The following is a 12,744-nucleotide window of genomic DNA, read 5'->3' as shown; positions in this document are numbered from 1 at the left end:
GTCGTGCATTATCGTGGTGAAGAATTACGCCCTTCCGATTAATCAGCGCGGGTTCTTTTGCTCTTAAAGCTTGGGCTAACCTTTCCAATTGGGCACTATACACTGCACTTGTAATGGTTTGGTTAGATGGTAAAAGTTCATAATGAAGAATTCCTTTAAAATTCCACCAAACACACATCATCACTTTTTTCGCATGCAAGTCAGGTTTTGGCATGGGCTGCGGAGCCTCATTTTTGTCCAACCATTGAGGCCGCCTTTTCAAATTAACATACAGCACCCATTGTTCATCTTCGGTAACAATTTGCTCTAAAAACGGCAAAGGGTTTTGACGAGAGAGGAGCGAACTGCAAATTGTGACTCTTTGATTACGGTTGTTTTCAGTCAACTCATGAGGAACCCATTTTCCAAACTTTTGGACTTTGCCAAGTGCACGCAATTGATTGGAAATTGTTTTTTGTGAACAATTTAAAGTTGTCGCAAGCTCTTGTTGGGTAATTTGAGGATTTTGCACCGAAAGAGCTTGAAGAGCTTCTTGATCAAAATTGGACACACGGCCTCGACCACTCTTGTCATCTAACGAAAAATTTCCCTCGCGAAATTTCTCAAACCAATGCTGGCATTTTCTGGCGCTAACTGCATCTTGACCAAGAGCACTACAGATGTTTTTTGCAGCCTCACTTGCTTTTCTTCCTAATTGGAACTCGTAAAGCATGCAGTGCCGAATATGCTCTTCATCCGCCATCTTCTTAGCCCCAGTTTTGCAACAAAAACCAAACCAAACACAAACAACACAAACTTTTTCAAGCAAAACTTGTTAATTGCACTTCACACGTTCTGTAGATACCACGTGTTTGAAGGTTATGTCAATACAAGTCAAAGCCAAGCAAGATTTTAAACGAATGTTTAAAAACGACATTAATTATTACTAGACCCAATATTTAGGTCCGTTGCCCATTTTTTATTGGAACATTTATCTTTCTTTTATTAAGTTGTATAAGTTGCCTGTAAATGTTGGAAGTTCTTTTGGCATATGTCTGAGATTTTGCTGCCTGTAGATTCACCGGGTTTATATATATATATATATATATATATATATATATATATATATATATATATCTTATTGATTTTTTAAAGAGAGGAAGAGGGATAAAGAGTTCGAAACATTGATCAGCTGCCTCTTGCACACCTCCTACTGGGTATGTGCCCATAACCTTGACTGGAATCGAACCTGGGGCCATTCAGTCCACAAGCTGACGCTCTATCCACTGAGCCAAACCGATTTTGGATTCACTGAGCTATTTCATAAAAAGGAAGAGGAAAAAAAGTCTCCAGCGGGGGGAGACGCAAACTTTTTTTTTTTTTTTTTTTTTTTTTTTTTTTTTTTTTTATTGATTTTTAACAGAGAGAAAGGGAGAGAGATAGAGAGCTGGAAACGTCGATGACAGAGAAACATTGACCAGCTGCCTCTTGCACACTCCCTACCAGGGATGTGCCCACAACCAAGGTACATGCCCTTGACCGGAATTGAACCTGGGACCTTTCAGTCCACAGACAGACGCTCTACCACTGAGCCAAACCGGCTTCAGCTGGAGACGCAAACTTTTTGTAAATTTTTGTGTGTGTTTTTTAAAAGGTTATCTTAGATTTATTATTATTATTTTTTAATAATAAATGTGTGTTCCGAGCCCGGAGCACACACTCCGCACTCTCAGCACTAACTGCCAGGAAGAATGGGTCTCTTTGCTTCTTGATGACCCTGGTTAGAGGTTCATTAATCTTGTTTATTCTCTCAAGAACCAGCTCTTGATTTTGTTGATCTTTTGTATGATTTGTTTGGTATCTATGTTGTTTATCTCTGCTCTGATCTTTATTATTTCCTTCCTTCTGCTTACACTGAGCTTTTCTTGTTCTCTTTCTAACTCTTTGAGTTGTAGAGTCAGGTAACTTATTACCATTGTTTCTTGTTTTTTACAGTAGGCTTATAGAACTATGAACTTCCCTCTCAAGACTGCTTTTGCTGTGTCCCATAGATTTTGAATTGTGTTTTCATTGTCGTTTGTTGCCATAATGATTTTTATTTCTTCCTTGATCTCTTTGGTAACCCAGGCATTGTTTAATAGCATGCTGTTTAGTCTCCATGTGTTTGATTTCTTTGGATTGTTTTTATTGTAGTTGATTTCCAGTTTTATGCCACTGTGATCCGAGAAGATGCTTGATATGATTTCTGTCTTCTTGAATTTGAAGAGACTTTGCCTATGACTCAACATATGGTCTATCTTTGAAATGACCCATGTGCACTTGAGAGGAATGTACATCCTGTGGCTTTGGGGTGAAATGTTCTAAAGATGTCACTTAATTCCATCTGGTCTAGTGAGTCATTTAGGATTAATGTTTCTTTGCTGATTTTTTGTTTAGAAGATTTGTCCAATGATGATAGTGGGATATTAAAGTCTCCTACTATGATTGCATTGCCGACAGTGTCTCCCTTGATATCCTCCAGGTTTTTTTTTAATGTATTTGGGTGTTCCTGTATTGGGTGTGTATATGTTTACCAGAATTATTTCTTCTTGTTGGATTGCTTCCTTTAGTATTATGAAGTGGCCTTCCTTATTTCTGGTTATGTCCTTCACTTTGAAATCTACCGTATTTTTCGGACCATAAGACGCACTTTTTCCACCCCAGAAGTGGGGGGAAAAAGTCCCTGCGTCTTATGGTCCAAATATAGCCTACACATATACTTTAAAAAAAAAGTTTTTTTACTTGCCCCACTCTGTGTGGTCTCTGTGTGCTTGCCCGGCTCTAAAATGGTTCTAAATGCTGCTGTTTACTTTACAGGGTTGATTACATGTGTTTATGACTGTGATGTTGGGTTTTAATGCACATAAAATATTTTAGGACACTATTTGTTTCAGAATCTTTTTTTCTTCATTTCCCTTCTCTAAAAACTGGTGCGTCTTATGGTCCGGAGCGTCTTATGGTCCGAAAAATACGGTAATTTGTCAGATATAAGTATTATTGCTTATGATCCAAAAAATACGGTAATTTGTCAGATATAAGTATTATTATTGCTACCCCAGCTTTTTTTTCATTTCTGTTGGCCTGAAAAACCATTTTCCATCCCTTCACCCTCAGTCTGTGTGTATCTTTTTTTCTGAGGTGGATTTCTTGTAGATAGCAGATATATGGGTCTTGTTTTTTTATCCAATCCGTTGGGGTTCATTTTGCTTGAGATTCTGTGAGCTTCTTGGATTTGTGTTGTTATTGTTGTTGTTTCCCTATATCAGGAAAGTTTTCTGTCATTATTTTTTCAAACAGGTTTTCTATTCCTTGCTCAGTTTCCTCTCCTTCTGTAACCCCTATTATGCGGATGTTGTTTTATGTTTTCCCAAAGTTCCCTGAGGATCTTCTGCTTTTTAATTTTTTTTCTAGAAGCTGCTCTACTAGGGTATTTTTCCCCACCTTGTCTTCTACTCATACACTGATGCAGTCCTCAGTTTCTTCTAGTTTACTCCTGAAGCTTTCTATTTTCTTTACAGCAGCGATGTCATTTTTCATTTCTTCTTGGTTCTCACTCATATTGTCGAATTTGTCTTCCATTTTTTTTTCATCCAACTTATGACCATTTCTCTGAATTCTTTCTCTGACAGGTTGCTTGGCTCCATTTTGTTTACTTCCTTTTCTGGTGATGTCTGATTTCCTTTCATATGTGGGCTGTTCCTTTGTCTGCCCAAGTCTCTCTTCTCCAGATGTCTGGTTATGTAGTTCTCTCTCTCTCCGGCTAGTCAGGAGGCCTGGTCCTGCTACTGGAGCACACAGCAGGGACCTATAATTTCCAATGAGAGCTTGCTTTCAATAGCATAGAACTGGTCTCTGACACATTATATACACATTCCAAAGGCCTTGACTATTATGGACCAATGAAAACAACTTTTCTAAATCTACAGTACAATTGATTCTCAATCATTTCAATTATTACTCGGATAATTTTATGCCACACTGCACAACTGCTTTACATCTACTTCTGACTATAGAAACTCTCTAGATTCGGGATAAGGTATGCAGCAACAAAGTCCAAAGAGGACAACAGCTACAAAAAGAAATAATGAGACATTACAAGAGGGGTCCAAGAAGACTCACTAAGATGGTGAATTTTCCACTAAGAATCTCAGAACGGAGAGGTTCTTCATGAGGTTTCAGATTCACAATGCCTTCCTTCCTTCTTGTTTCCTAAAAATAAAGCACACAAGATAAATTAATATCAAAATACTATGCACCCTAGTCAGTGTAGCTCAGTTGGGTTTTGAGTTGTCCCATGCACCAAAAGGTTCCCCAGTAAAGATCATGCAGGAGGCAGTCTATCAGTGTTTCACTCTCATCTCACATTAATGTTTCTCTCTCCAGCTCCCTTCCACTCTTGCTAAAAATATATATAATTTTTTTAATTTTTAAGAGATTAAAAATGGTGGCAGAGTAAGTTAGTGCTGCATGGACACACTCCTAGGAACAAACTGGAATTACAACTACAATACAATACAAAAAAAACCCAAAAAACCTTCCAGAATAAATCAATGGAAGACAAGGGTTTTTGTCTGCCAGGAAGAGATGGCTAGAAATGCAGGCAACCTCTTAAAGGGTCAAAGCACAAAATTTAGTGTGTAGCCATTCACCTTGTATTCTGGAAGAGGGAGGGAAGAGTGCACGGGAGCTGTATGGGCGGAAGGCAGGATTAAGGGCTCTGGAGTTAAAGCTCAGAAGGCAGGCACACTGGTTTCCTGGGCTGAATCGTCTTTCTCACACAGATATCTACTATAAAGGCAGCTTTGCCTGGGGGGACGAAAGCTGATCCAACATATTGGAAAACACCTTGCGCCAAGGTGTGAAATTTAGAGGCCTGATAGGCGACAGAATATGACAGCCTCCAGGCAGAAGCAATTGCCCCACCCTGTTGAAAAAACTCTCACCACACCTGTGCATGATTACTTAGACTATTCAAGACAGAATCTTAACAGCCTGTAGGAAGTGGAGGTCTCTGGAAGATTTGAATCTTTGCATGATTGAATTAATCAGAAACAGCATTTGACACTATCCTGCACTAGAAGTTAGTGTAGCAGAACTAATAAATAGTCACAAACCCAAACAGGCAGCCAAAATGAAGATACAAAGAAACAACCCCCAAATGTAAGAACAAGAAAATTGTCCAGACAAATATATAAATGAAATGGAGATAAGAAAATTATCTGATATAGAGTTCAGAATAATGATGGTAAAGATGCACAATAGCATGAGGAAAGATGTAGTAACTATAGCAACAGAAACAAAAAGTGAAATGGCAAAAATAAAAGACATATTAGAAGGAATACACAGCAGATTAGGGGAAGCAGAGGATCGAATCACTGAATTAGAAAACAGGATTGAAAAAAATCACCCAATCAGAGAACCAAAAAAAAAAAAGGAGGACAGCTTCACGGGTCTGTGAGGCAACATGAAATGTAACAATATTTAAATAGCTATGCCAAAAGAGACAGAAAGGGAGAAAGAAATAGACAACATGTTTGAAGAAATAATGGCAGAAGGAAAAAGTCACACAAATTCAGGAGGCATAGTCTCAAGGAAGAACTGAAACAGTTCCATGACCAGACACATCCTAATTAAAATGCAAAAAGTTAAAGGCAAAGAAAAAACTTAAAGGCAGCAAGAAAAAAGCAAATTGTTACCTATAAAGGAGCTCTCATAAGGCTAACACCTGATTTCTCATCAGAAACTACAGGCCAGAAGGGAATGGCATGAAGACTAAAGGTAATGAAAAGCAAGGATCTGAAACCAAGATTACTATATCCAGCAAGACTATCATTCAAAGTGGATGGTGAGATAAAGAACTTCCCAGACCATGCTGAAACCCAGTGTGCAGGAAGCACCTGGTCGATGTTTCTAGCTCTCTATCCCTCTCCCTTCTACTCTGTGAAAAAGCAGTGATATATATATATATATATATATATATATATATATATATATATATATATATATATTTTTTTTTTTTTTTTTTTTTTTTTTTTAAGAACTTCTAGAGAACTTTAAGGGAGACTTCAACAATATTACAGTTATAGTAGGGGACTTTAATCAGCTTAACAATAACCCACAATCTTCGGACCAACTTATAGTAGGGGACTTTAACATCCTGCTGACTTCATTGGATAGATCTTCCACACAAATAATTTCTAAAGGAAACACTGGCTCAAATGGAATAAATTGACATTTATAGAACATTTCACCCCAAAGCTGCAGAATATACATTCTTTTCAAGTGCACAAGGATCATTCAAAAAAACAGACCACATGTCAGAACACAAAATAAGTCTCTAAAAGTTCAAGAAGATTGAAATCACATCAAGCATCTTCTCTGATCACAGTGGAATGAAATTAGAAATCAATTACAGTCAAAACATTCAAACACATGGAGGCTAAATAGCATATTATTAAATGATATCAATAAGGAAATCAAAACACTCCTGAAAACAAATAAAAATGAGCACACAACACAAAACACCTGGGACACAGCAAAAGCAATCCTAAGAGAGAAGTTCGTAGCACTACAGGCCAATTTCAAAAAAACAGACAGACGAAACCAGTTTGGCTCAGTGGATAGAGCGTCGGCCTGCAGACTGAAAGGTCCCAGGTTCAATTCTGGCCAAGGGCATGTACCTTGATTGTGGGTACATCCGCAGTAGGAGGTGTCCAAGAGGAAGCTGATCGATGTTTCTCTCTCATCGATGTTTCTAACTCTCTATCCCTCCCTCTTCCTCTCTGTAAAAAATCAATAAAATATATATATTTTAAAAACAAACACAGGATAAACATAAATAAACTATTTAACCCTAAAATTAAAAGAACTAGAAAGAGAACAAGAAAAGCCCAGAGTAAGAAGAAGGAAGGAAATAATAAAGATTAGAATAGAAATAGATAACAAAAACTAAAAATCAATGAAACCAAGAGCTGGTTCTTTGAATGGATAAACAAAATTGATGACCTGAGCCATACTATCAAGAAACAAAAAACGAGGACCTCAATAAATAAAATCAGAAAGAAAATGGAGCAGTAACCACTGAGACCACAAAAATACAAAGGATTTTAAGCAAATACTATGGACAACTATATGCCAAAAAGCTGGACAATGTGGATGAAATAGACAAATTCCTGGAAATAGACAAATAAACTACAATCTCCTAAAACTGAGTCAGGAATAATCAGAAAACCTGAATAGACCAATAACAACTGATAAAATAGAAGCAGTAATCAAAAAAATTTGCCAAGTCCGGTTTGGCTCAATGGATAGAGCGTTGGCTTGGGGACTGAAGGGTCCCAGGTTCGATTCCGGTCAAGGGCATGTACCTTGGTTGCGGGCATATCCCCAGTAGGGGGTGTGCTAGAGGCAGCTGATCAATGACTCTCTCTCTCATCGATGTTTCTAACTCTCTATCTCTCTCCCTTCCTCTCTTTACAAAATCAATAAAAATATATTTTTTAAAAAAAATTCCCAGCAAACAAACACCTAAATCTGGATGGCTTCACAGGGGAGTTTTACCAAACATTCAAAGAACTAACACCTATACTCCTCAAACTATTTCAAAAAATCCAAGTGGCAGGAAGACTTCCAAGCTCTTTTTGAGGCCAGCATTACCCTAATTCCAAACCCAGATAATGACACTAATAAAGAAAGAGAATTATAGGCCAATATCCCTGATAATATTCTTATCAAAATATTAGCAAATCGGATCCAGCAATATATGAAAAAGATCACAGACCATGACCAAGTGGGATTTATTCCAGGGATGCAAGGCTGGTACAATATTCATAAATCAATAAATGTGATATATCACATAAACAAACCAAAAGACAAAAAATCACATAATCATATCAACAGACACAGAAAAAGCATTAGATAAAATCTAACACCCATTTTTTATAAAAACTCTCAGCAAAGTGGGAATACAAAGAGTATCTCAACATGATAAAGGCCATATATGACAAACCTACAGCCAACATCATTCTCAAAGGGAAAAAACTAAAACTATTTCCCCTAAAAACAGGAACAAGACAGGGTTGTCCATTTTCACCATTCTGATTACACATAGTACTGGAAGTTCTAGCCACAGAAATCAGATTAGGAAAAATAACCAATGGACACAAAACTCTGGGGAGAGAGGACATACCTGGAAGGGGGGGCAATGGTATATGTACAGAGATAATAATAAAAATAAAAAATTTAAATAATATAGAATAAAAGGCCCTAACTGGTTTGGCTCAGTGGATAAAACGACGGCCTACACCAGGCCCGGAGCTGCTGGGTCGGGTGCGGCCAGGCCTGGAGCAGCAGCTGCCAGGCTGGGAGCAGCCAGGCCCGGAGCAGCCGGGCCCAGAGCAGCCAGGTTGGGTGTGGCCAGGCCCGGAGCAGCAGCAGCCAAGCCTGGAGCAACCAGGTCGGGAGCGGCAGTGGCCAGACCCAGAGCAGCTGGTTGTGGAACGGACCAGAGCAACAGAGGCCAGGCCCGGAGCAGCCAGGCCCGGAACAGCTCGCTCCTCGCCTGCCCCCGCCCCAAGGCTTCCTCTCAGACATGGCTGGAAACTTTTGCGGGAACTTGAGGTTCTGCTGAATCAAGTGATGAAGGCTTAGATCTGGATATGTTGAGTTAGTATAACGCTGGGGTGTTGATCTGTGAGTGCCTTGTGTGGGGCCTGGATGAGGTTGGTTGACCTATTTGGAAATTTCTTTTGTGTGAAGTGTATCTTTGGGCATGTGGAGGTATTATTGATATGAGAAAATGCTAAGTAACTGATTTACTATCTGAAAAGGGATTTACTATCGGGGAAAGGGAGGGAGGAAGAGACTGAACATAAACTGTGCACCTATAGATGAGGACAATGGGGGAGGCAAAGGGGGCGGAGGGTGGGGTGGGAACCTGGTGGAGGGGGGAAGAAATGAGGAACCTTTGTAATAATATGAACAATAAAGATTGATTTAAATAAAAAAATAAAAATAAAAAAACAACAACAACAAAAAACATCAGCCTGCAAACTGAAGGGTCCCCAGGTTCGATTCCAGCCAAGGAATCGAACTATACGTTGGTTACAGGCACATCCCCAGTAGGGGGTGTGCAGGAGGCAGCTGATCGATGTTTCTAAGTCTCTATCCCTCTCCTTTCCTCTCTGTAAAAAAAATAATAATAATAATAAATAAATAAATAAATAAATTATATATATATATATTTTTTAAATATATTTTATTGATTTTTTTTTTACAAAGAAGAAGGGAGAGGGATAGAGAGCTATTGTAGAAACATTGATGAGAGAGAAACATCAACCAGCTGCCCCTTGCACACCCTCCCATTGGGGATGTGCCCGCAACCAATGTACATGCCCTTGACCGGAATCGAACCCGGGACCTTTCAGTCTGCAGACCGATGCTCTATCCACCAAGCCAAATCGGTTTTGGCTAATTATATATTTTTAAAAAATAATAAAATAAATAAATTCATCTTCCCCTTATTTAAAAAAAAAGAAAACAAAGTTGGAGGAATCACAATACTAGACTTCAAGTTATACTACAATGCCACTGTAATCAAAGCAGCCAGTACTGGCACAAGAACAGGCATATAGATCAATGGAACCTAGAAATTAATCCAAGCCATTATACTCAATTAATATTTAACAAAGGAGGCAAGACCATACAATGGACTCAAGACAGTCAATAAATGGTGCTGGGAAAATTGGACAGATACATACAAAAAAATGAAACTAGATCACCAACTTACACCATACAGAAAAATAAACTCAAAATGGATAAAAGACTTCAATGTAAATCAGGAAGCCACAAAAATCCCAGAGGACACCACAGGCAGCAAAATCTGACATCTCTCCTAGCAAAATGTTTACAGATAATCTCCTAGGCCGTGGTTGGCAAACTGTGGCTCGAGAGCCACATGCGGCTCTTTGGCCCCTTGAGTGTGGCTCTTCCACGAAATGCCATGGCCTGGGAAAGTCTATTTTGAAGAAGTGGTGTTAGAAGAAGTTTAAGTTTAAAAAATTTGGCTCTCAAAAGAAATTTCAATCGTTGTACTGTTGATATTTGGCTCCTGTTGACTAATGAGTTTGCCGACCTCTGTCCTAGGGCAAAAGAAACTAAGGAGAAATGAACAAATAGGACTATATCAAAATAGTTTCTGCACAGCAAAAGAAACCAGCAACAAAATGAAAAGGGAACCCACTATATGGATGAACATATTTGGCAATGATACATCTGATAAAAGGTTAATATCCAAAATATTAAATAAAATTCATTAATATGAATTCCTTAAATATTTTGGATATTTAAGGAATTCATACAACTTAACAAAAAGAAGACAAACAATCCAACTAAAAAATGGGCAAAGAAACTAAATAGACACTTCTCCAAAGAGGACATACAGATGGTCAAGAGAAAAAATACTCAAAATTACTGATCATCAAAAAGATGCAAATTAAAACGACAATGAGGTATCACTTCACTCCTCTCAGAATATCTACTATCAACAAATGAACAGCCCTAGCTGGTTTGGCTAAGTGGATAGAGCAGTGGACTTATGGACACAAGGGTCCCAGAAGTTCGGTTCAGGTCAAGGATACATGCCCAGGTTGTGGATTCGATCCCCAGTAGTGGGTGTGCAGGAGGCAGGTGATCGATGATTCTCTTTCATCATTGATGTTTCTAACTCTCATTCCCTCTTCCTTCCTCTCTGAAATCAATAAATATATATATATATATATATATATATATATATATATATATATATATATATATGTTGTTGTTTTTGTGTGTGTTTTTTTGTGTTTTTTTTTAAAGCCCTAGCCGGTTTGGATCAGTGGATAGCCTGTGGCCTGAAGGATTCCAGTTTTGATTCTGATCAAGGGCATATGCCCGGTAGGGGGCATGCAGGAGGCAGCCAATCTATGATTCTTTCTCATCATTGATGTTTCTATCTCTCTCTTCCTCTCTGAAATATATATATATATATTTTTTAAATTAACAAATGACAAGAGCTGGCAAGGATGAGGAGAAAAAGGAACCCTAGTACACTGCTGGTGGGAATGAAGACTGGTGCAGCCAATATGAAAAACAGTATGGAGTTTCCTCTAAAAATTAAATATGGAACTTCCATTTTACCATGATCCCAATTCTAAACCCGAAACACCCATCAGAAAGAATGTATGCATCCCTTCGTTCTTAGCAGCACAATTTACAATGACTATGATCTGGAAACAGCCCAAGTGCCCATCAGTAGATGAATGGATAAAAAAGCTGATAAAAAAGTATTTTATACCATAAAATACTATGCAGCAGTAAAAAAGAAGAATCTCTTACCCTTTAAGACAGTATGGAGGGACCTGAAGAGTATCATGCTAAGTGAAATAAATCAGCAAAAAAACAAGTACCACATGATCTCACTCATATATGGAATCAGTAACAAAATAAACTGATGAACAGGATAGATCCAGAGACATGGAAGCATGGAATAGAAGGCAAAATCGTGTAGGGGAAGTGGGGGAGGGTGGGTGGGTGGGAGGTAATCAACCATGGACCTTGAATGCATATATGCATGGATACAGACAGTGGGGTGGTGAGGGCCTGCTGTGGTGAACTGGGGTGGGCTGGAGGGGGTTGATAGGAGAAATAAAGGGATATATGTAATGCTTTTAATAATAAAGATTTTTTAAAATATATTTTATTGATTTTTTACAGAGAGGAAGGGAGAGAGATAGAGAGCTAGAAACATCGATGAGAGAGAAACATCGACCAGCTGCCTCTTGCACACCCCCTACCAGGGATGTGCCTGCAACCAACGTACATGCCTCTGACCGGAATCGAACCAGGGACCTTTCAGTACACAGATCGACACTCTATCCACTGAGCCAAACCGGTTTTGGCCTCACTACCATCTCATCGGCAATAATAAAGATTAAAAAAATATATATATACTGTATATATAGGACAGCTTTATGTAATCACCAAATTTCAGAGATAAAAGACTTTACAAGTCAACTAACCAAACCATAAATTCCTTTTCAACCCTCTTCCAGGACAACTTGAGTTTTATCAAAATTCCTATAAAATTACACCTTATCAGTCTCTTGGATGGAATAGTTTTCTTTGAATCACTAGGAATCTTGATTGAGACCAATCAGTGTGTATTATTATTGTCAGAGTCAAAGTTCTTAAATATGTAGCAGCACAGATATTGTACCAAGATATTAAAATATGTATCCAAAAGGGTCTGGGAGCAGACATGCTCATATACATTCCAGGCACAGGCTTATCCTGTTGTAAATAAGAGTCACCCCTCACCCTGGCCAGAGAGCTCATTTGGTTAGAGCAGTGTTTTTCAACCTTTTTTGGGCAAAGGCACACTTGTTTCATGAAAAAAATCACGAGGCACACCACCATTAGAAAATGTTAAAAAAATTTAACTCTGTGCCTATATTGACTATATATAAAGTAATTCTCTTGAATAGGAATCAAATAAACACAAAGAAAGTATTTTATAATTACTTTATTATGAAATATTAAGTAAACAAAATAGTGAAAAATTATAAAATTCTTGTCTTGTCTGCACCTACGACACACCAGGCAACATCTCGCGGCACACTAGTGTGCCGCGGAACAGCGGTTGAAAAACGCTGGGTTAGAGCATTAGAGCATCATCCGGATATGCGAAGA

General features: G+C 38.4%; 1 protein-coding gene across 4 annotated transcripts in view; it reads right to left on the bottom strand.

Annotated features, from left to right (window-relative positions):
* The window catches only part of PTPN9 (protein tyrosine phosphatase non-receptor type 9), a 93,016-nt gene that overhangs the window by 51,476 nt on the left and 28,796 nt on the right, over positions 1 to 12,744 (bottom strand). For 3 of the 4 annotated variants that reach the window (XM_045586627.1, XM_045586623.1, XM_045586619.1), the window contains exons 3-4: positions 6,699 to 6,800; positions 4,138 to 4,227 (exon numbers count right to left, since the gene is read on the bottom strand). In XM_045586627.1, coding sequence (XP_045442583.1) covers positions 4,138 to 4,227; positions 6,699 to 6,800 — 192 coding nt within the window. The remainder of the gene's footprint in view (positions 1 to 4,137; positions 4,228 to 6,698; positions 6,801 to 12,744) is intronic. The other variant, XM_036455183.2, reaches the window with a different exon arrangement.

The sequence above is a fragment of the Pipistrellus kuhlii genome, unplaced genomic scaffold (assembly GCF_014108245.1).
Source record: "Pipistrellus kuhlii isolate mPipKuh1 unplaced genomic scaffold, mPipKuh1.p scaffold_m20_p_1, whole genome shotgun sequence".
NCBI classification, from domain to species: domain Eukaryota; kingdom Metazoa; phylum Chordata; class Mammalia; order Chiroptera; family Vespertilionidae; genus Pipistrellus; species Pipistrellus kuhlii.
Note: the sequence above shows the minus strand (reverse complement) of the source record. Positions and strands in the feature narration are given on the sequence as shown.